Source organism: Phodopus roborovskii, unplaced genomic scaffold (assembly GCF_943737965.1).
Source record: "Phodopus roborovskii unplaced genomic scaffold, PHOROB, whole genome shotgun sequence".
NCBI lineage: Eukaryota > Metazoa > Chordata > Mammalia > Rodentia > Cricetidae > Phodopus > Phodopus roborovskii.
Genome location: NW_026126480.1, coordinates 27,198,097 through 27,222,196, shown reverse-complemented (window position 1 = coordinate 27,222,196; position 24,100 = coordinate 27,198,097). Strand labels below are relative to the sequence as shown.

Sequence of the window (24,100 nt, the reverse complement as noted above, 5' to 3'; positions counted from 1 at the left end):
GTGAGCTCTTCTGTGGGTGTTGAGAACTGAACCCAGGTACTCTTCAAGATCAAGTATTCTCAGCTGCTGATTGATGCATCTCTCCAGCCCTGAGTTACAACCATTTGTATGCATATGCGTACATGTAAAAAAGAGCTTTTTCTCTCTGAAGAAAGTGGGTTTTAGCAGCTGTGTGATAGGTCCATTTTTAACACACACACACACACACACACACACAAAGCCTGAATATCATCTGTAGGGGCCCCACCTCCAGATATTTTGATTAGAAACAAAACATAAAAATTTTGTTTTTAAAACATATTAATTGCCTAAGATTTACTTTGAAAACAAGTTTTCTTTTTTTTTTTTTTTTATTTGGTGTTTTAAGGCCGTACTTTGTAAGCCATTCTTTTCTGGTCTATTTATTCTTCCTTAGTTTCCCAAGTGCTGGGGTTACAGGCCTGTGCCACAGAGCCTAGCTTTACCCTTCATGCTGAATTGTAGTAAAGGCATGTGCCACCACATCTGGTTACATGCATCATATTTTTGTACCTTTTATTCAGTTATAGCCACAGTGTTACTATGCCTAAGATAACAGAGGTGTTAGTCACTACTAAAAAAGGAATAATGTTAATAGACATTACAATAGAGAGCAATATTGGTTTTTAAGCCTAACATAATGAATGCTCTTTTAAAAAAATTGAAGCAACAGAATTTGTTTTCATTTGAAAACACTGGACTTGGAATATTAACATAAAGTAGTCTGGGTTTGTGCTTTCTAGTTTTTTATATTTTATACATTATTGAAAAAATTATTTTCTTTGGTCTCATAATCAGTTGAGAAATGAAACTGTTTATTTTCTCCCTATATTGTCTAATGTTTATGATTATAACTTACTTTTCAGCTTGTGATGACCAGCCTACAATCCATTCTTGAAAATGTGGATACACCAGAATTACTTTGCAAATGTGTTAAGTGCATTCTTTTGGTGGCTCGATGCTACCCTCATATTTTCAGCACCAATTTTAGGGTGAGTTTCCTGTTCCCATCCTACCTTTCTCTGATGGTGGGATGGTTTTGTGAAGAAGAGGGACATCAAATAGTAAGCAAGCTTCTGACCATTTGAGTATTATCAGTGATGTTTTAGAGGAAAGGGGTTGATTGGTGCAGTAATATCACAACAGTGGTGATCATGACAATGACGATACTTTTTTATAAAAAGTAACAACTGCATTCCCCCCAACCCCACCCCTCCAACATTAATACTTGTGGTATAGAAGAGAACATATTTCCTCAGTGTTGCTTCTCCAACTCCCATGTTAGGTAGATTAAACAGCTTTTTTAGGGTCTTTTAATGTGATGTGATCTCACTGGTGACATCAGTGAAACCTTAAAATGACTAGCCTTCTCTCTTTGTCTCCAAGGATACAGTTGATATATTAGTTGGATGGCACATAGATCATACTCAGAAACCAACCCTCACACAGCAGGTGTCTGGTAAGTCTTAGCTTGTGTCAGTTCGGTAAATACTGTGCAAAGTAGTTTTTGTTTGATCTGGAAAGGGTTGTTTCAAGAAGATAATATTTGCTGTTATAAGTGAGTGTCACGGAGTAGCTCTGTTGATCTTTTCAAAGCAAAATTATGTAGTGAATAGTAGGTTAGGAGACATCCATATTATAGTATTGCACCTTCTGAGAATTTAAAGACTATATCTGTAATATGTTTAGCAAGAAAGTCAAGAGGTCGGAATGCCCTAAAACCTAGAATGGAAGTTTTTTTTTTTTTTTTTTTTTTTTTTTTTTTAAATTAATGTGCATTAAGTGTGCCATGAGTGTTGGGTCCCCTGGAATTAGAGTTATAGAGAGTTGTGAACTGCCATCTGGGTGCTGGGAATTAAACCTGGGTCCTCTGGAAGAGCAGTCAGTGACTCTCCAGTCATCATTTGTTGTTTTTATTGTTACTTTTATGGTCATTTTAAATGTGCCACAAGTAAGTGTTCTTTATCTATGATAAAGACCAAATGATAATTCAACCTATTTGCACACATCTGTTTGTTTCACATGGTACAGTTCTCTCCTTCTCTGAATCTTTGGTGTAATAACTTTTGACAAGAGTATGCCAGTTAGAATAGATAGTAGTATCATTTCTGCTGTGAAGCCAAATGTATACCCTTGGTATGTTTTAAGAGTAGATAGCTTGAAAGCAGGGTTCATTTTTTTACTTTTGATAATCCCTTCCATGCCCCTTTTTCTTTCTCTTAAAAATTTCTTCCATGATGTCAAGGGTGGTTGCAGAGTTTGGAGCCATTTTGGGTAGCTGACCTTGCATTTTCTACCACTCTTCTTGGTCAATTTCTTGAAGACATGGAGGCATATGCTGAGGTAAGTTGTAGAAAGCCAGGTTAGTCTGTCTCAAAGATTATAAACAGAATTAGAAGGCTGGAGAAATGACTCAGCTGTTCATCTAGGCTAGGCTCACAAACATATAAAGATAATTAAATTTATTTTAAAATAATTAAGGCTGTCTGACATTTAAGCAGAAATTATAAGATCATTGAGGTCAGTTTTTTAAAATTTATTTAAGGTTTGCTATTTTTAAGTAACCAGAAAGAGGTTTTATATGCAAACACGATATAGACACAAATATACACACCCCATATATAATATTGTCTTAATATTATGCAAAGTTTAAATGATAGCAGGTATTTTTCTTGAAGGTAGGTCTTTTTTTTTTTTTTTTTTTTTTTTTTTTTAAAATTACCAAAGGGCAGATTGATAAAGTTTAGAAATGAAAAATACCCCTATAGATGCTGCCCTAGGATATTCAGAGTCTCTCATGTCATGCTGTGGGGGACAAGCCTTGGCTTAACTTTACTGGTGTAGTGGTATGTGAATGTGGTGATTTTTCAGGTGCTTCCTGCAGCCTTTGCCCTTGTTCCTGGTTGTCTCCATGGGAGTACCATGGTTCCTGTTTGCTGTCCCACATACTGCATTGCTTTAGTTATTTGCTACTTCTAGTCAGTAAGAGTTCATTCACTGTTCTACCACTTTCATCACTGATGTGTTTGTTTTGCTTTCTTCTGGAAAAAGTAATAGAATATTTCCATATTTTTCTTTTGTCCCTTGGGACACACAGTACCTATAAGATTAGTCTTCCAAAAACAACCCATTTTCATGGGCAGAGAGACTTCTTTTAGGCGTTTTCTGTCTCTTTTTTTTTTTTTTTTTGGGCGGGGGGGGGGTGCGGGGGCGCGACGACACCTTAATTATTTGTAGAAATATGTTAGTTCTAACACCCAATCTTAGTAGTAATTCTCTTTGGGTATATATTACACTTTCAATTAGACTTTATACTTTTGCAGAGTAGGTCTTCAGATTTCTAACCCCTTTCCTTTGGAGTGCTTATTACTATATTTTTAATTTGTTGGTCAAAAATTATATGAAAAGAATTTAGTAGAAAACAAATTTAGGAATGCCACAACTTTGGTTTGCCTTTTATACTTGTACAACAGTATAATATATCCATAAGAATTTCTTTTTCTCTAGCACCTGCTGTATTGGTGGAGATCATTTCCATAATTTACCTGGTTTTGTTTGGAATGATATAGTTAGAGAACTTTAGGCATATGGAATTCTATGTTTCCTCTTTTGGACTAAAATTTCTTGTAATTGGTAATGTTTTCTATGGCTAGATATGGTTGAACATGCCTTTAATTCCAGGCAGAGTTAGGCAGATCTCTGTGTGTTGAGTTCCAGGTCAGCAGGGAGATACTGTTTTAAAAGGGAAAAAGGAAAAGACAAATAAAACCACAAACAAACAAACAAACAAACAAAAAAAAAACCTGCTTAAGTTAAACGACTTAAAGAATTGGGAAACTAGCAAAAGGAAGAATTGAGAAACTCAATGAGATACACCTCTGCTACTCCAGAGGCTGTGATAAGAGAATTGATGGATCCCAGAAATCTTGGTAGCATAGCAGACTCTATTTCAAAATAAAGTGTTTGTGGTAGGGAAAAGAGATTTATAAAGAAATAGTGGTTGAAATGTAGCTCACTGCAGAGCCCATGCCTAGTATATGCAAGGGTTTGGGTTGGATTATTGGTTACTAGCTTATAGCAATAAAGCCAAAGCAAACTTCTCCGTGTGCCACTATTCCAATAAGAATGTTGTGTATTTACATCTAGGACCTCAGCCATGTGGCCTCTGGGGAGTCAGTGGATGAAGATGTTCCTCCTCCATCAGTGTCATTACCAAAGCTAGCAGCACTTCTCCGAGTGTTCAGTACTGTGGTGAGGAGCATTGGGGAGCGCTTCAGCCCAATTCGGGGTCCACCGATTACCGAGGCGTATGTCACAGATGTAAGTATCTTTTAAAAATCAGTTTGTATTGTGAGGGCCTCCTATACTCAGTGAGCCTTTCATGTTAAATGTATTTGTGTCTGGTTATTTCCTTTTTCAGAAAAGTAGGGAAGTCTGTTTATCAACCACCATCCTTACTCTGACCCCACCAAGAAAGGGCCGCTTTGAATTCTTACACACTCTTGTCTTTTCTCTTAAGAAGTTCCTTCACAGATCCATGTATTCATTTTATTTTCTTTGGTACTGGGGTTGAACCTAGTGTGTTATGTAGGCTTTATTATTACTTGCACTTCATAAAGCACCAGACTTTTTCCTCAAACCTGCACTTACTATTTTAAATATATAACTTTAAAAATACACAGAGAAACCTTGTCTTGAAAAACCAAATAAAAAACTTTAAAAATAATATTAGTTTTCTTTAAATACTGAGTATTTTAGTTTTCAACACAACAAGAATAGTACACAATAGAGAAAGAATCAGAAGTCATTTTCTTGGGTTGATTGTGTAGTTTGTAGTAGAGGCTTTGCCTTGCCTGGAAACCTTGAGTGCTAGCCTGCAGTGAAAATAAAGTGGTTATATTCTTTGAATATGACAAGGTGGAACTCAAGAGTCACATGTTTGTATATTGTTTGATGTAAAAAAAATACATGAGAAGCGACCAGATATTGCATTTGAGTGGACAAGTCCTGGTGTAATTTTTTAGCAGTGAGAAATGAGTCCTGAGCACTGCTCTGGAGTGAGGAAGGAGCTTTATATATGGCAGCTGAAGTATGCTACTGCTTAAGTATAGTGCTTGCCTTTTAGGAGCATAACTTTGGATAAATTATTTTGTAATTCTTGGAAATGTAGGTGTGTATTAGAGCAGAAGTAGATTAGTCATAGAACTAAGCCTGCATGTTGATAATTGAATCTTTAAAATGACTTTTGAAGTCTTTTTAAAATTTCTTCCCTTTTTATTACTTAAAAGGTTGTTGCTTGAGGAGTGAAGTAAAGACAAGTCAAATGCAAAACAAAAGGAAAATAAGCTTTCTCGGAATAGTTTATTTTAAATATGTCCTGAAGGCCTTCAGTTTTGGCTTTTGTGAATAGCATTAATGAAACTTACATACAGATTTTAAAGATAACCTACTGGGTATTACTGATTGGCTGTTACAGATCTGAATACTTCTTAGCTTGAACTTTATTTTTTAGAAAACATTACTTAATGTCAGGTGGTGGTGATGATGATGATGCACGCACACCTTTAATCCCAGCACTCAAGCACTCAGGTGGCAGAGGCAGGCGGATCTCTCTGACTGAGTTCAAGGACAGCCTGGTCTACAAAGCTAGTTCCAGGACAGGCTCGAAAGCTACATAGAAATCCTGTCTGAAAAAACAAAACAACAACAAAAAATCATTACTTATTATTTGAAATTTAGTACATAAATATTGTTACAGTTAATGATTTCTGTGCATGTACGTATGTTGGAAATTGTTTTTTATGTTCCCTAATAGGATGTGCACATCAGGAATTCTTATCTTGACAAAAAACTTCTAGGGTTCAGTGGTAGAATACTTGGCTACCATAGTCATTGATATACAAACTTTAATGTAATTTAAAACAACCTTAGTATTTATTTTGAAAAGATTAATAAAAATCCAAGATGTAGCTGGGCAGTGGTGGTGCATTCCTTTAATCCCAGCCTGGGAGGTAGAGGCAGGCAGATCTGAGTTCAAGGCCAACCTGGTGTATAAAGTGAGTTCCAGGACAGCCAGGACTGTTACACAGAGAAACCCTGTCTTAAAAAAAAAAACCCAGAACAAACAAAACAAAACAAACAAGCAAACAAAAAAACAGAACCAAAACGACCAACCAAATAAAGAAAATCCAAGATCTCTGTTTAAGAAAATGTAAGCAGGACATTCCTAAGTGTGCTAAGTTGTGCTGTGTTCATAGTAATAAAGATTCTAAGCTTTAGCCATTTGATAATATCCATGAATAGAAGAAAAGTATAAGTGAGCTCAAGGGGGACAAATTCCACTTCTTGTCAAGATTGTAATTTGGAGTACTTTTTAACCAAGAGCTTTGATGCTTTTATTACTATCAAGAATTAGAGAATCAACTATGAGCTATGTGGTGGTGCACATCACTAAAGTCATCTGGGTTAGCCTTTGCCCTATCTCAGTCAAAAAGGAAAAAAAAGTCCCCCCAAACAACAAGACTATTAACAAGACAGATAATTTTGAGTTGAAGCTGCATTAAATAGCATATAGTGATGTAGAGAAGCTTGTATTTAAAAAGGTGCTTGTTTTCCCCATTTGCAGGTTCTATACAGAGTAATGAGATGCGTGACGGCTGCAAACCAAGTGTTTTTTTCTGAGGCTGTGTTGACAGCTGCTAATGAGTGTGTTGGTGTTTTGCTCGGCAGCTTGGATCCTAGCATGACTATACATTGTGACATGGTCATTACATATGGATTAGACCAACTGGAGAATTGCCAGACTTGTGGTACCGATTATATCATCTCAGTCTTGAATTTGCTCACATTGGTATGTGAATTACTCCTTTTGTTTTTTTTTTTTTTTTTTTTTATTGTTGTTTTTGAAGGTCTTTAAATTGATGTGGAAGAAATTAAAGAGCTTTGCTTCCTGTGTTTTAAGAAAGTTTGCTTTTATCTTTATGAGTTCATTGATAACCCATTTTTCTAGTTCAGTATGCTTTTTTCTAATATTAAACTACCTTTAGTGTTTGGTAGCTCACTTTAATCTTATGCCTCTGACCTTATGTTGCTGACATACCCCCTTTACTGGAGACTCACTAGTGCACCTAATATGTGCTATATGGGAGAAGGTATTTGACTACTTTCAAAAATCTGCTTATATTTTACTTCTTAGAAAAAACTTCTTTAATTTCTTCTCCTTTAATTTATTAGCCATATATAACTGCTCCCTTTAAAGTATAATGGAATGGTGAGTCTTTATACTTAGTACTTAGCCCCTTGTAATTAGAAATGCATGTAGGCTGTTGATTGCCTCCTCCTGACATTTTATCCAATTTTAGTATTTTAAAGAACTTCTGGGCCTTTTATTGTCTCTCTCTCTCTCTCTCTCTCTTTTTTTGGGGGGGGTGGGGGCCTTTTTTAAGAATTGCCAACTAAGTAGTCCTTTTATATTGACAATTTTTTTTTCCACCTTAAATGTGCATTTAAGGTTCTTTGCCTTTTTATAACTTAAGTAAGCTTATTTTAAAATTTTGTTCTTTTAGATTGTTGAGCAGATAAATACAAAATTACCATCATCCTTTGTAGAAAAACTTTTTATACCATCATCTAAACTGCTATTTTTACGATACCATAAAGAAAAAGAGGTAAGTATTACATGGATAACAAGAAGTGGGACTTCTTTTACTTGCCAGATTATGTCAGTATAAAATGATACTTGATACTGAATATAAAGGGATTACAGTGACTGCTTTAGGTTAATACTTACTGTCATACTAGTACCATCATGAATGAGGTATCTAATAGCCTTTTCAGACTACCAAAATTTACTTCATCAGATTTATTTCTAAAGTTATAAATTCAGAAGTATTGCATGTAAGCAAAAAAAAAAAAATAATCCAAGACCCTTTAGTTCTTCTTGAGAATTTTCACATCAGTTTTTAGAGCATTCCTTATTCATAATAAGCCCATAAAGCTTTGTGAAAAGTTCACTAATACATAGGTTCTTTAAGGTTGGTCTTATAAAATGAAGCTTTTGGGTATTATGGACTGTGAGTTTCTAAGTCTTGCATGGTCTTCTCCCTAACATGCTGCATATAGTGATTTTTAACCACTTACCTGACATTTTTCCTTTGTAGGTTGTTGCTGTGGCCCATGCTGTTTATCAAGCAGTGCTCAGCTTGAAGAATATTCCTGTTCTGGAAACTGCCTATAAATTAATTTTGGGAGAAATGACCTGTGCACTAAACAATCTGCTACACAGTCTCCAGCTCCCTGACGCCTGTTCTGAGATTAAACATGAGGCTTTTCAGAATCATGTGTTCAATGTTGACAATGCCAACTTTGTAGTTATATTTGATCTCAGTGCCCTGACTACAATTGGAAATGCCAAAAACTCATTAATTGGGGTGAGTCTTTAATTATAAAGACTTTATTATTTATGCATTTTGTGTTATTTCCAGTTTTGAGGCAGGGTTCTGCTGTGTGGCCCAAGTGGTTCTTGAACCCGTGTTCTTGCTTTGGCCTCATGAGTACTCACTGGGATTACTAGCATATATCCCCACTCCTGGCTATAAAAGACTATCCATGGTTAAGCCCTCTCCACCCTTCCCTATTTTGTTTACTACTACTACTACTTCCTCTTCCTGTTCCTCCTGCTCCTCTTCCTCTCTTCTTCTTTTTTTTGGTAGTACAGTCTGTAGACCAGGTTAACCTTAGGTGTTGAGTGTATCACCATGTCTTTTCATAAATGTCGTATATTTTATTTGTGGGGTGGGGGCAGAGTTCAACATTTAGGACCTTCTTTAATTGCTCTCCCATCTTATTTTTTGAGATAGAGGCTCTCATTGAATCTAGGCATCGCTGATTGATTCACCTCGTTTGTGTCTCTGTCTTTCTCTGTCTCTCATGTGCACACCCTGCCTTGTTTTAGCTTCATGATTTTCTCATAAATTTCCTGGAAATTAATTCTTTTTACAGTTTGTTTTATAGCTCCAGGTGCTTGTATGTCTGTCTCTTGGACTGAGGTTACAGATAAATACCTACTTTATGTGAATGTTGGTGATCTGAACTCATGTTCTTGTGCTTTCATGGCATGTATTTTACCCACTGAGCCATTTTCTTAGCCCAAGCTCATATTTTCTTTATCTTTTCTTTTTTTTTTTTTTTTTTTTTTTTTTTGAAGAAAGACCACACATTTTTCTAACTTCTAAAAAGGGGCTAGAGAGCTGGCTCAGCTAATGAGAGCAAGTATTACTCTTGCAGAGAATCCAAGGTTGTTTCTCAGCACCTTTGTCAGGCTACTCACAACAGCCTGTAATTTAAAATGTAGCGTCACATGCATGTGCACGCACACCATATTAAAAAATAACAAAAGCAATTAGGAAAATATTTTCAGTACATGCTTATATATACTCTGAACACTTAAGAGGGTGTAGACAGGAGGATTGCAAGTTCTAGACCAGCCTGCATCTATTTATTAATCCACACAGCAAGACTGTCAAAAAATGAAAATTTCTTTATTCTTCCCTAGGAATTTTTATTAGAAAAATTAATAGTTGGTTAGGGGAGAGACTTTTTTGTGTGTGTCCTCTGGTAAGGTGCTCACGTTCCTATAAACAATATTAATAAATTTGTTGGGTCTTAAGAAATAAAGCCAAAGTTGAGAGAGTTTGAGAAGAAAGAGATTAGTGGGAGTGTGTGTGTGTGTGTGGGGGGTGGCAGGGTAATGGAGGAGTGATGAATGTAATCAAAATATATTATGTACTTGTATGAAAATGTCCTAATGAAAGCATCTACATACATAGAAACATACTGGAGAAGGTTGTGTATGTAACTAAGTGGCAGAGTGCTTGTTGTGGATTTAATCCCAATATCATAAAAAGTAAAATGATGTAATAATAAATTTGTAGTGGCACCACTTTTAATCACCCTCCCCACCCCTCTTTTTGAGTTAGCTGGCTAATTTAAGTCCTAAAGCGATCTACCTGCCTTTTCATTCCAAGTACTAGAATTAAAGTTATGTGCTAACACATCTGTCTACCTCCTTTTTATTTTATAATTACTTCACGTAGTTTATTTCTTTCTTCTCTTGAACTGCTAGAAACAATAATTTGGGGGGAGGGAGGGGGAGAGAGAGAGGGAGAGAGAGATGTTCTCTGTTAAATAATGTTTTCTGAGAAGACTTGATGCTTGTGCTTGCTTTCTCTAGCTTGTGTGCTCAAAGTACCACAGTGTCCCATACATGTCCCTTCCTCTGCTACTTTCTCCTTGCGTGTGGAGCCTGTGGGGAAACTCCCTTCTTACTAATCCTGTTTTAGTTTTGAGGAATTTATGACCTATGTGGATTGGAGATTATTTATGTACAGTGATTTGGCAGTCTGAAAAAGCAATGGGTGAGTCAGGTTATCAGATGGAACATTGTATCTTAGAGGAAAAGGAATGGGTAGAAAAGACTCAGAGACACAAGATTGCTGGCTCTGTTACTGAACAAGATATGCTAAAAATTAAGGAAATGTAGGCTACTGTATCGAAGAGTACCAGGGGCTTTGCTTAATTAAACCAGACAGATTCAGCAAACTGGCCTTTTGCCCCAAATTTAGTTGTGCACCTGTTTCTTGCTTTTGTTTTAAATATCTTGATTGAAGTATACTTCTCTATGGACTCCTTTTATAAAAGGAGCAGCCAGCTACCTCTTGATATGGCTGATGCCTCATGACAATGGATAGTTGAGGAATTGCTAGATTAAGCAGGTGCCACTCAGCATAACTTGAGAGATTGTTTGCTGAAGACCCAAGCTTTGTGTACTAGATAATTTCCAAGTTTCAGACCATTTTAGGTTTTCAGTCTCTAAACACCATTTGATTCTGAAAGTAGATTGTGTATGCTTGTGTGTGTCTTGGGGGAGCCATAAATACCCTTTGTTTTTACCTTGGCAGATGTGGGCACTTTCTCCAACTGTGTTTGCACTGCTGAGTAAGAATCTGATGATTGTGCATAGTGACCTGGCTGTTCACTTCCCTGCCATTCAGTATGCAGTGCTCTACACTCTGTATTCCCATTGTACCAGGTACTGTGCTCACAAGTCCTCAGAAGAAAAAAGCAGGACATGTTTTGTTTCTTGAGTTTGTTGTCTTCATATGATGACAGCTGAAAAGATGGTCTCCACTTTGTTTTTCAGGCATGATCACTTCATATCCAGTAGTCTTAGCTCTTCATCCCCTTCCTTATTTGATGGTGCTGTGATTAGTACTGTAACTACAGCCACAAAGAAACATTTCTCAATTATATTAAATCTTTTGGGAATATTGCTAAAGAAAGATAATCTTAACCAGGACACAAGGTACCTGAGTAATTTCAAAAAATTGTATTTATTTTTTATTTATAGATTTATTTTACTTTTAATTATGTATATTTTTGTGTCTCTGTGTGAGTGCAGCGCTCTTGGAGGCTTGTGTTATTAGATTCCCCTGGTGCTGGAAGTAACAGATTGTTGTGAGCTGGCTGGTGTGGGTGCTAGAAAAGGAACTTCAGTCCTCTGCAAGGGTGGAGTGCCTCAACCACTGTGCAGTATCTCCAGCTCCATCTTTTATTTTTTTATTACTTATATTGTTGAAAAATCTAAAGAAAAACAATAGAAGAAGAAAGTCTTTGTGGTTTTTGTTTTTTAAAATATAAATGTTTATTTTATGTTTCAGGAAATTACTAATGACATGGGCTTTGGAAGTGGCTGTATTAATGAAGAAGTCTGAAACATATGCACCTTTATTCTCCCTTCCATCTTTTCATAAATTTTCCAAAGGCCTTTTAGCCAACAGTAAGAGACTTATATATTTTAGTTTTGTTTACTCTTTAAAACAGAATATTGTTTAATGGGAGAAGGTAGGTACAGCAGCACTCTTCCTGCCATGAAGTGGGTAGTCCCTATTTTAGTGCCTTAATATAGTAGTCTTAATTATTTTCATTTTTACTGTTGGAAAATAATTGTCAAATTTTCAATCTTATGTTAGTTTGTTCTATGAACTTGAAAGTTTCTTCTTAGAATAAAGTTTAAAAGAGTGGTTAATTTGAATTTTGTTGGTTATAAATTTCCCAGGGATTTCTGCCAGTGAGTATTCCAGGCAAGAATAGGGTGTACTCCATAGTAGGTACTCCCTTGTTGGTTGATGGGTGGGTGGGTGGGTGAGCGAGTGAGTGAGTGAGTGGGAGGGAGGGAGGAAAGTGGGTGAGTTTAGAACATTATGATAGACTGACATCACTTTGGGTGGTGCAAACTGAAAATAACTTTTCCTTTTTAATAATAGCTCTTGTTGAAGATGTGAATATCTGCTTGCAAGCGTGTAGCAGTCTCCATGCTCTGTCTTCTTCCTTGCCAGATGATCTGCTACAGAGGTATGGACTAGAGACTGAATCTTTGACTCTGGCTGTAATGCCTTGGGAATGCTACCACACCTACTTTATGTATTATTTTTCATAGGTGTGTTGATGTTTGCCGTGTTCAGCTTGTTCACAGTGGAACTCGTATTCGACAGGCCTTTGGAAAGCTGTTGAAGTCAATTCCTTTAGATGTTGTACTAAGGTATAACTGTTTTGGCTCACCATGTTTTTACCACTTTGTAATTGTCTACCATAGGAAAAGATTAGTCACTATGTTTAGGACTTTTTGGTTTTTTTGGTTTTTTGAGACATGGTTTCTCTGTATAGCTTTGTAGACCAGACTGGCCTTGAACTCACCGAGATCCGCCTCCTCTGCCTCCCCAGTGCTGGGATTAAAGGCATGTTCCCCCACTGCCAGGCTTTGTTTTGTGTCTGAGTGTTATGCCTATGTGTATGTTTCTGTACCACCTTACATATGTCTGATGTCTGCTGAAGTCAGGACAATGGTGTTGGATCCCCTGGAACTTGAGTTCCACATGGTTTTGAGCTGCCTTTTGGGTGCTGGAAACCAAACCTGGGTTCACTGCAAAGCAAGAAGTACTCTCAATAGTTGAGCTGTCTCTCCAGCCCCCTGCACCAACAATTGAGACTTTTTTAAGATTCTAAAATTGGCCAGGCTTTGGTGTTGCATGCCTTTAATCCCGTCACTTGGGGGACAGAGGCAGAGGCAGGTAGATTTCTATGAATTTGAGGCCAGCCTGGTCTACAGAGCTAATTCCAGGACAGGCTCCAAAGCAATATATAGAAACTCTGTCTCAGACAAAACAAAACAAGACCCCCCTCCCCTTTTGTTTTTCAAGACAGATTCTCTCTTTGTAGTCCTAGTTGTTTTGAAACTCACTCTGTAAACCATGCCAACCTTAAACTCAGATATTGTGACCCCCCACCTCTATAAGGTAGGTTCTCATTACACAACCTTTGGTATATCTAGAATTTTCTATGTAGACCAGGTTGGCCTTGCACTCAGGGATATACCTGCTTCTGCTTCCTCAATACTGGGATTAAAGGCATGAACCAACACTCCCGATGTTTCTTCCAATGAAGTTATAGTACTCCATTTATAGAATCTGATAACCTTCTTCCTAAAACATCTTGCATGATGACGACTTTTCTGTTAACAGCAATAACAATCACACAGAGATTCAGGAGATTTCTCTAGCATTGAGAAGCCACATGAGTAAAGCACCAAGTAACACATTCCACCCTCAGGACTTTTCTGATGTCATCAGTTTCATTTTGTATGGGAATTCTCACCGAACAGGGTAAGACTCTTTGATTCTTTCCATGGAGAATAGTACTTTTAAGACTCTTCTGATAATCACATCCAGATTTGAGAAAATATTCATCTGAGGTGCCAGATTGGAAAGTAACATTCTTTGGTGGCTCATTTTGATTTTCATCAACTTTGGAGTAAAAGATACTGCTTTTAAAGATAGCATTTGTAGAAGTGAAAATGGGCTGTGACTTTCACTGGTGAAATGTGATCTGACTGACATGAATGCTTTGGAGGGAGAGTTGGAGATGACAGTATTGTTAAGATGCTCAGTTGTAGTGGTTGAAATGTAACCTGACAGCCAAATTGTTATGAGCTGTGTACCCTGTAATTCATTCCCACTACACTCCAGCCTGTTCTTATAGTGCAGTGGCTTCTTTTGGTGTGAAAAAGTGGTCCCGACTCCCATTTCCTTTGTACTTGTTTTGATTAGTAAGATGAAGTTGTCATTGTCTGTTACATATGAAACTACTTTTCCCAGGAAGGACAATTGGTTAGAAAGATTGTTCTATAGCTGCCAGAGGCTGGATAAGCGTGACCAATCTACAATTCCTCGAAATCTTCTAAAGACAGATGCTGTCCTTTGGCAGTGGGCTATATGGGAAGCTGCACAATTCACTGTTCTTTCAAAGTTGCGAACCCCACTGGGCAGAGCTCAGGACACTTTCCAGACAATTGAAGGTAACCAGCAATTTGGCATTCTTCAAACTGTGATACAGACAAATTTCTAGGTCTTTTAACTTCAGAAACCATGGCATTCTTATAATTGACAAAGATCTCAGAGTTTTTTTTTTTTTTTTAAATGTACTGTTTTACTAAGTAATTTCTAGATACAATTTTTAGAATAAGGTTTTATTATATAATTGCATTTGCCATGTGGGTGTCTGTTTCTGTTCAGAAGATTATATGGAATAAACCGTTTCCCAAGAAAATAAAAGATATTTAATCATTGTTTTTTTGTTCTATTTTAAATTGGTTGACTATATAAATAGGATAATTGGTAAATTAATTTATTGAGTGTTTTCTCTGATTCAGGGTCTCACTACCTTTGTTTTCAGGTATCATTAGAAGTCTTGCAGCCCACACACTAAATCCCGACCAGGATGTTAGTCAATGGACCACTGCAGATAATGATGAAGGCCATGGAAGCAATCAGCTTAGACTTGTTCTTCTGCTTCAGTATCTGGAGAACCTGGAGAAATTAATGTATAATGCCTATGAGGGATGTGCAAACGCGTTAACATCACCTCCTAAGGTTGTGTCCATGGAATTTAAGTTGTGCTTTGTAACAGATTCTTTGTGAAACCTGGTGGGATGTACAGGGCTGAGATCACAGTAACCACATGTATTTACTGTATGTGTATTCAGTACATCTTCACCATAATTTGAACCAGTCCTGAGTTCTTCTCTCCCTTTTTTTTCTAAAGGTCATTAGGACTTTTTTCTATACCAATCGACAGACTTGCCAAGACTGGCTTACTCGGATTCGTCTCTCCATCATGAGGGTCGGATTGTTGGCAGGTCAGCCTGCTGTGACAGTGAGGCATGGCTTTGACTTACTGACTGAAATGAAAACAAATAGTTTATCTCAGGTAAGGTGGTCCATTGGGAATAATACATTTTAGCTATGGAAATTTGGGTTTGGCCTTTTTGATGGAATTCAATCTAAAGATAAATTAACTCATTATTTTTCAAGGCTTTTCATCCAATATCTTACAAAACTAATCACTTCCCCAGTCAGCTATTTATGTTTTCTACATAGAACGTGCTAAAAAAAAAAAAAACAATTTTTTTTTTTTAATTCTTAAATATGGGAGCTTTAGGAATAATTGTAATAAATTTGTCTGTGGAACACATTTTTAGAATGCATGGGGAAATTTTTAATTAGGCTCAGAATAAATAAATAGAATGAAAAACAATAGAATTCTTAATACTTACCTAGCAGGGAAGATACCATGATCACGAAGGTGGAAGGTTTATCCTTTGCACTCTGGATGTGCTGACCCCTTTGATTTCCCCAAATTAAGGAGACTCGACTGCATAATTTGTGGTAGTGGGGGACTGCTTTTGAGCGCTCACCTGGGGAAAAGAAAAAGAATTCTTACTACTTAATGAATGTTTTGTGATTTTTTTTTTAAGCTATCTAAACTTACGTGAAAATAATTGTTAAATATATATAGATTGTAGACAGTAGTTATAAGTTCAGTAGAGGTTTGAATTTCAATGGTATCTAGGTCTGTGACTAATCTTCCCGCCTGCTGTTTCCAGGGGAATGAATTGGAAGTGACTATCATGATGGTAGTAGAAGCGCTGTGTGAGCTTCATTGTCCTGAAGCTATACAGGGAATTGCTGTCTGGTCATCTTCAGCTGTTGGTAAAAATCTTCTCTGGATTAACTCAGTGGCCCAGCAGGCTGAAGGGAGGTAAGTTAAAAGGAAAGAAATTAATGATAGGACTTTTATGTTCAAATCCTTTGTATTGTATGATAATGTCTATTTGTCTATTACTTCAGTATGAGGCATCTCTCATTTGTTCTTTAACTAGCAGCCATATATGCGTGCCTTACTTAAGTAGGACATTATGAAATATCGTACTGGAAAACAAGGTCTTTCAGTTTCATAAATGGTTTTAAACATAATTTTTGATGGAAAAACCTTTCACTTTTGACTCTGGCATAATATTGTATATTGCTGGAGCATTTGCTCACAACTTTTGATTGCATGTGCATGCCTCATGTAAGTTTAAGTAATTCTTAGGAATTTGGAGAGATGAATAACCATTTAAATTCGGAAAGATAAATAGCCTGGTATCTGTAGGTTTGGGTGTATCTAAAGCTCCATTTTCTTAACATGGGTAGTTTCTTCCTTGCTATAGAAACAACAGTGTGTCTACAGAGCTAGATGGCTTTTCTACTTACCAATATTCTAAGTAATTTTTTTGCCATTTTAATATTAAATATTCTACACTCTGATTTTTCTTAGTGGAAATTGTTACTTATTTGTGAGTGAATGATAATTTGACATACTTTATTATTAACATCAAAGTAGTTACCAGTGGTTTCCACTAGTCCAGGTGCAATTTGTCAAGTAATTAATTCATTCTCTCACCATTAATTTTTTTGAAAGAGATTAATTTGATTAATTTTAAAAAAATAAGAGTGCTTTAATTTTTATTTAAGGTTTGAAAAGGCCTCTGTAGAGTACCAGGAGCACCTGTGTGCCATGACAGGTGTTGATTGCTGCATCTCTAGCTTTGACAAGTCTGTTCTCACATTGGCCAATGCCGGACGTAACAGTGCCAGTCCCAAACACTCTTTAAATGGTGAGTGTTTAGTGTTTACATTAAAAATGCCATAGTTACAGTGCATTTATACTGAATGTGTCCAGGAGTCTGTGATCTATGAAATATTTACAGTTGTCCATAATTTCTATCTTCTTTCTAAATAAAATACCTTTCAGGTGAATCCAGGAAAACTGTGCTGTCCAAACCAACTGATTCTTCTCCTGAAGTTATCAACTACTTAGGAAATAAGGCGTGTGAGTGCTACATCTCTATTGCTGACTGGGCTGCTGTGCAGGAGTGGCAGAATGCGGTCCATGACCTGAAGAAGAACACCAGCAGCACATCACTCAATCTGAAAGCTGATTTCAACTATATAAAGTAATGGCTGCATCTAGTCAGCATCCTCTGTCCTGTTGATAGCAGTATTCCTCTCTGGTGGCAAATAACTGAAGTTGGTCATATAATAGGAAACCAACAGTGGAGCAAGGAAAGGCTATGCTTAATGGGAAGATAGAATCTTACATAAAGAGGCACTGCTTTAGAGAGGCTTATACAGGATAGCTGTGTTTCTGAAGAACTGTTAAATAGTTCAAGAAGATTTGTGAGAGTTTGTGAACATCTCTAAGTTACATTCTTTGTTCCTGTTTAATTGTGTGTCAAAATTGAGGATTTACTGCATTCCAGACACATGGCTAGGAGGGCAAAGCTCATAAGAGTTGGTTCAGTCCTTCCTGTTAACTGAATATACAATCTGTGGGAGGCATTGGGTATAGCCTAGCAGGCAAAAACATTACTTCTAACTCTTCAAAATAGAGAGTGAAGAAATAGGTTAAAAAACCCTGACAAAGGATTAGGTAGACTTTCTCATTTCTGTGCCTCAAGGAAAGCAGTTAAAGTTAGACATAGTCAGTTCAGTTTAGGATATCTGTGGTAGATAGGGTGAGGGCAGAAGAAATTGAACTCTTAAACTCTTAAGGTGTGTGTGGTGTGTGTGTGTGTGTGTGTCGGTGTAAGGGATGTCTGGTCAGCAGCTGAACATACAATAGAACTTTAGAGCACAGTAGGGACATGAAGAACCTGCTACCAGAAAACCTAGGGTCTTTTAGTGGGATAAGTAATACATGTTAGATGTGAACCGTTCATCAACACCCAATGCTTAATTGTAACCTGAGAAGCAACTGGTTATATTGGTGTAGTTGAAGCGTAATGGGGCAAGCTAGCTGATGAACATTTCCATTACTCCTTCAGATCTGGTGCTAAGAAAAGGGACTCAGTGAAAGAATCAGAGCTAGGGTGCTGGTGTAGGCAGTAATCTCGGCACTAGAAAGGTGAAAACAAGAGGATGAAATGTTCATCCTTAGTTATATAACCAAACCAGCTTGTGTGAAAAAAGATAGAAAAGAAAGGATGAGAAGATATATCTTCCTGGTTGGGGAGTGTCTTTAGTAGAGGTGGGGCAGAAGAGAGGTATGGAGCTAGTATGAGTGAGGCCCTCATTTTGGCATTGCAATGCCAGGGCCATAAGAAATGGCTGCAGATAAGGAAATAGTCGGAAATCTTTCTGAAAAGGTAAATGGATTTTTATAAAACAAAGGGTTGGGATGTGTCTTGGTGAAAGAGTCAGGATTAAGGGATAAAGCTGAGACAATAGTAGATTTACAGGAAAGATTATAGGCTTTCAATGGGGAAAGTGGCCAGCTGGTAGGATTCAGTGACTTGGAAGAGAGCAAGTGTTGATGACGTTGTAGGAACTACTGCCATTATATTAACAGGCCAACAGAAAAAGAACGGATACATAGAGGGGTGAGTGAGCAGACTCAGCTGGTGGTAATGGGTAGGACTTTCCTGTTTACACTTCAGTTGTAGTGTTACTGTGATTGGAGTCAAATCAAGATGAAATGGTGCTTTGCCTCTAAAAAACCATTTCTTTGGATAGTTGCTCCCTTATAGTGAATGTTCTTCCCATAGATAGCTTCCAGGTTACACAGGGCTGGTGAGGCCTAACACAAGTTGATGGACATTTTAATTACAGGTCACTAAGCAGCTTCGAGTCTGGAGAGTTTGTTGAATGCACTGAGCAATTGGAATTGCTACCAGGAGAAAATATTAATCTGCTTGCTGGAGGGTCAAAAGAAAAAATAGGTATTTACGAACAGTTTTTAATTTTTTCTATGACAAGTTTCTTAAAACTTAGGATAATTTTTATTCTACTAGGAAACCTGTAAGTTTCATGTATTTATTTGGAGTCCTACACTACGTGAAGCAATACATTTAGTTAGGGTTGTGTTACTAATCGTTGATGAAGCAAATGAAAAATGGCTCAGTTAAAATTAAACTGGCTGGTGGTGATGTACACCCTTAATAATCCCAGCACTTCAGAGGCAGAGACAGGCAGATCTCTTGAGTTCTTGATGTTACCCAGAGAAATCTTGTCTTAAAACAACAACAAAAAACTAAACTGGCAAAAGGTGACATTGAGACTTTTAGATTGATGTAGACAGTTGAAAAAAAGCACAAAGCAGTATTTGAGCTGCACGGTTTCCTTATTTTCCATCTTGATGAGCACACTGTATACTGCTGTTATGGCATTCAGAGGTCTGTTATGCAGATGAAGGTTTGCCCCATGGAGAGTAAGATGCATTATTTAAGTTCTGAGGTACTTCTGCAGAGAGCAGTAAAAACCAACCAGGTTCATTCTTGATGTATGACTAAAAAGGTGTTTACCATTGGCTTTTGAAAATCAAGATGTGCAGTATTGTTTATGTGTAATTAACCTTTTCATTTACATTTTAGAAAAATTGTGCAATTTTAAAAAATGAGGGGCGAGTCATTTATTTTAAAGCTAATTTTCTTTTCTGAAACTTTTTTTGTGTATGTGTGTGTTCTTGTGGAACTCATTATGTAGACTTGGCCTGAATTCACAAGATCCTCCAATGTCTGTCTTCTGAGTGCTGGGGTTAAAGATAGGCTCTACCATACCTGATGGTTTTGGAGATTTTATATATATATATTGTGCTAAATTAGTGACTTAAATCTGTTGATGTGTATTTATCTCTGAACTTAAGTTCAAGTTTATGGTATATTTGACTTGGATTTTTTTTTCCTTTTGTATAAGTGAGTATGGCTACTTAGTTAGATATGTACCAATAAGCTTGGAATTGAGGAGCCAGCTGAGTCACTAAAATGCTTGCCACACAGGCATAAAGTGAGTTCAATCCATAGCATCTATGTCAAAAAGCCATGTATGATGGTATATGCTTGTAATCACAGTGCTAGAATGGTAGAGTAGGGCGGCTATTGAAAGACTGGGAAAAAAAAAAAGGTGGATGGTACTAGAGGAACAATACCAGGTGTTGGCCTGTCTTCCAGATGTATGCATAGTGCTTACCACTAAATAAATAAAAATGTGAGCTTAAATTTCATGAACTGAAATGGTTACATCCTTTATCAAGATTTGAATGTAAAAAAAGAAGGGGGAAAGTAGGTTTCTTAGCAATATGTGCACCTTAAGGGCAGGTGATTCTTAGAGGCATGAGGTGTGCTAAGTAATGCTCTTTACATAGCTGTGTGAAATGTCTAGCTACCTAAATTTACTGAAGGGAAGGAAGTATTCATTGATGATAATTACTTTATTAAGTATTACCAAAATATATTTTTAGTTTTGTACATTAAGAACAAATTAACTTAATATAATATATCTTAACTTTAGATATGAAAAAGCTGCTTCCTAACATGCTCAGCCCAGACCCACGGGAGCTTCAGAAATCCATTGAAGTTCAACTGTTGAGAAGCTCGGTCTTTTTGGCAACTGCTTTAAACCATGTGGAACAAGATCAGAAATGGCAGTCCTTAACTGAGTGAGTCACAAGTGTACATAGGCAGGCAGCTGCAAGGGGTGCTAAGATTGAAACTATAGATGGTAGAAACCCCTAAAAACAAACATCTTGTCTTACTCATAATTTACTATGGAGCAGGCTGCTTTCCTTACAGTGACCTGATTTTCTGATGCCAAATGGGTAGTGCCTTAGCCATTTTATATTAGTGGCGATAAGCTGAAGAATCTTGTTAATTGACAGCAAATATGTTCTTTCAGAAATGTGGTAAAGTACTTGAAGCAAACCTCACGTATAGCTATTGGACCATTAAGACTGTCTACACTAACAGTGTCACAGTCCTTGCCAGTACTGAGTACCCTGCAGTTGTACTGCTCATCTGCTCTCGAGAACACCGTTTCTAATAGACTGTCAACAGAGGTATGTAGATGTGTGTGTCTGTTTCTTTAAAACTTCTTTTATTTTAGTTTATGTGTATGGGTGTTTTGCCTGCATGTATCTGTGCACCATTTGTATGTTTGGTGCCCTTAGAAGCTGGAAAAAGGTATACATTCCCTAGGACTGGAGTTACAGATAGGTGAGCCACCATGTAGATACTGGGAATTGAACCTGGGTCCTTTGAAAGAGTAACAAGTGCTCTTATTAACCACTGAGCCATCTCTCCAGCCCTGTTGTATATTTTTTTGTAAGCATTCTCTGTAAGTATTAATATGTTAATATAGATCAAAGACCATAATTTTTAAAGTAGAATTTTTTATTTGGGTAAGCTGGTGAACTCAAATCTAAAATGTATTTCTAGACAGATTTTCATTTGAAGTAGAATCTAAGATTTTGAGTAATTGCTTGACCTTGGTTTTTTGAGACAGGGTTTCTCTGTATTGCTTTGGAGCCTGTCCTGGAACTAGCTCTGTACACCAGGCTGGCCTAGAACTCAGAGATCTGCCTGCCTCTGTCTCCTGAGTGTTGGGATTAAGGAAGGCATGCACTACCACCACCTGGCTACCCTTCCTCTTCCTTAATAGAATAAACTTCAATCAAAAAAAGAACCTTTGTAAAGGGACTTGAAATCTTTAAGACTACGGAATCAATAGTTTAATAATTCTGCAGATTATGTTTATAGTAAATATACTGACATAATGTACTTAGTATTCTGAATTTATTTAACAAAACAAAGGTTTTTGCCGGGCATTGGTGGTGCATGTTTTTAATCCCAGCACTCAGGAGGCAGAGGCAGGGGGAATCTCTGTGATTTTGAGGCCAGCCTGGTCTACAGAGTCCAGGATAGGCTCCAAGCAATACAGAGAAACCCTGTCTCAAAACAAAACAAACAAACAAACAAAAAAAAAAACTTTTTGGGGTATGTCTTAGTGTCTTTTTTTTAATTGCTCTGATGACACAATGTGACCAAAGCTGTTAAAAAAAAAGAAAGAAAGTTTGATTTGGGGATTATAGTTTCAAAGGGTTAGAGTTCAGGATGGCAGACCAAAGGCATGGCAATTGAGACCTATGTTTTGATCCCAAAATTGGAGGCAGAAGGAGAGGGAGAGACACTGGATGTCTTTTGAAACCTCAGAGCCTGCCCCCTATGGGCTGTATTCCTTCAATAAGGCCACATCTTGTCATCCTTCCTAAATAGTTCTACCAACTGGGGACCAAGTATTCAAATATATGAGTCTTTGGGGGTCATTCTCATTTACTTCAGCACAGGTTGGATGAGACGTGGTGGAAGCTTGCAGGGAAGTTGGAATAAGTGTAAAGGCTAGTCTATCTTGAGCTTATTAGGAGAGACTCTTTTACATAAGTTTTTGTCTCTGCTACCAGGACTGTCTTATCCCACTCTTCAGTGATGCCCTTCGCTCATGTAAGCAGCATGATGTGCGGCCGTGGATGCAGGCGTTGAGATACACCATGTACCAGAATCAGCTGCTAGAGAAAATTAAAGGTAACTCTCTCTTTTCATCCTTTACGTAACCATGTCTGGCCTAGAATTTACTGTGTTGACCAGGCTGGCCTCAAACTCAGAGCTCCTCCTACCTCTTCCTCTCAAGTGCTGGGATTAAAAGCATGTGCCACTTCTTGGCTCCATTTTCTTTTTCTTAAAGTTAACAAGATGTAATTTATATACTTAAGTATATAGTTTGGTTTGTTTTCTCCATTTACCTCTGTTTACACACTAGTACCAGCAGGGTTCAGAACATTTCTCTCAGCCTAGAAAGTCCCAAGTTTCTCTGTGTAGGTTATTAGTATTGTCCCTGTCTCAGGCAGGTGGTGATTTGCTTCTTATTATTATACTTACATTTGCTGATGTTTTCACTTAAATGGGATTATGCTGCATGCTCTCATCTGGTATTGCTAGCTTACATGATAATTTTAAGGCTCTCCCATATTAACTTGTCAGTAAAGTGATCCTTTGTTTATTTAGTAGTATTTCACTGTATGGATGTACCGCCATTTGTTTATTTCTCCATTTATTGATGGGGATTTTTTTTTTTTTTTTTTTTTTAAATTGGGTAGCTAAGTATGAAGCTTCTGTGAACATTTGTATTATTTATTTTTCTTGTTGCTTCAGCCAAATACCTCACAATCAACTTGAGGAAAGAAGGGTTTATATTGGCTTATAATTGAACCATAGTCAGTTCATCATGGTAGAGAGGTCATGGAGTAAGGAGTGTGAAGTAGCCATGAAGCAGAGAGAGATGAAGGCTTGTGCTCAGCTTTCTTTTCTCCTTTTAACTCAGTATGGGACCACAGCCTAAAAAACAATGCTCATACCATTTTTGGTTTGAGTCTTCCCATCTCAAAAGTTAAACCTTTCTGGAAACACCCTCACTGATGTACTCAGAGATCTGTTTTCTGTGGTAATTGCAAATCCTGCATGTTGACAGGATGATCTGTCACTGCATTCAACACTTCAAATTTTAGGACTGTGTTTCTCTTAAAGTTTATGAGTGAGATTGTTGAGTTTTTGGGTTCAACTTTATAAATAGTTACATGTTTCTTAGAAAGTAGTTATGCCTTATATATTCCTTTATTATCGAACATAAGTTCTGATTCTTTTTAAATCACTGGAATGGGTGTAATTTTAGCTCACAGTTGTAGTTTTTATTCCTCTGGTGATTAGTCCATTTCCTCAACATCCCATCGGCATAAAGGCTGATTGGTATTTTATGTTTCAGATGTCTACTAACATCACTTTTCTTTTATTATTTATTTATTTATTTGCTTACTTTTATTTATT

General features: G+C 37.1%; 1 protein-coding gene and 1 pseudogene across 1 annotated transcript in view; both read left to right on the top strand.

Moving 5' to 3' along the window:
* Positions 1 to 24,100, top strand: part of Smg1 (SMG1 nonsense mediated mRNA decay associated PI3K related kinase) — a 100,701-nt gene that overhangs the window by 36,822 nt on the left and 39,779 nt on the right. Inside the window, exons 7-29 of the mRNA XM_051192772.1 lie at positions 885 to 1,010; positions 1,405 to 1,477; positions 2,264 to 2,361; positions 4,165 to 4,338; positions 6,644 to 6,868; positions 7,584 to 7,685; positions 8,178 to 8,447; positions 10,977 to 11,107; positions 11,219 to 11,380; positions 11,736 to 11,854; positions 12,342 to 12,429; positions 12,515 to 12,616; positions 13,596 to 13,736; positions 14,229 to 14,428; positions 14,806 to 15,002; positions 15,175 to 15,339; positions 16,016 to 16,170; positions 16,926 to 17,068; positions 17,206 to 17,407; positions 19,062 to 19,171; positions 20,739 to 20,886; positions 21,123 to 21,282; positions 22,684 to 22,804. Coding sequence (XP_051048729.1) covers positions 885 to 1,010; positions 1,405 to 1,477; positions 2,264 to 2,361; positions 4,165 to 4,338; positions 6,644 to 6,868; positions 7,584 to 7,685; positions 8,178 to 8,447; positions 10,977 to 11,107; positions 11,219 to 11,380; positions 11,736 to 11,854; positions 12,342 to 12,429; positions 12,515 to 12,616; positions 13,596 to 13,736; positions 14,229 to 14,428; positions 14,806 to 15,002; positions 15,175 to 15,339; positions 16,016 to 16,170; positions 16,926 to 17,068; positions 17,206 to 17,407; positions 19,062 to 19,171; positions 20,739 to 20,886; positions 21,123 to 21,282; positions 22,684 to 22,804 — 3,412 coding nt within the window. The remainder of the gene's footprint in view (positions 1 to 884; positions 1,011 to 1,404; positions 1,478 to 2,263; positions 2,362 to 4,164; positions 4,339 to 6,643; positions 6,869 to 7,583; positions 7,686 to 8,177; positions 8,448 to 10,976; positions 11,108 to 11,218; positions 11,381 to 11,735; positions 11,855 to 12,341; positions 12,430 to 12,514; positions 12,617 to 13,595; positions 13,737 to 14,228; positions 14,429 to 14,805; positions 15,003 to 15,174; positions 15,340 to 16,015; positions 16,171 to 16,925; positions 17,069 to 17,205; positions 17,408 to 19,061; positions 19,172 to 20,738; positions 20,887 to 21,122; positions 21,283 to 22,683; positions 22,805 to 24,100) is intronic.
* LOC127228976 (uncharacterized) lies at positions 15,678 to 15,829 on the top strand (annotated as a pseudogene).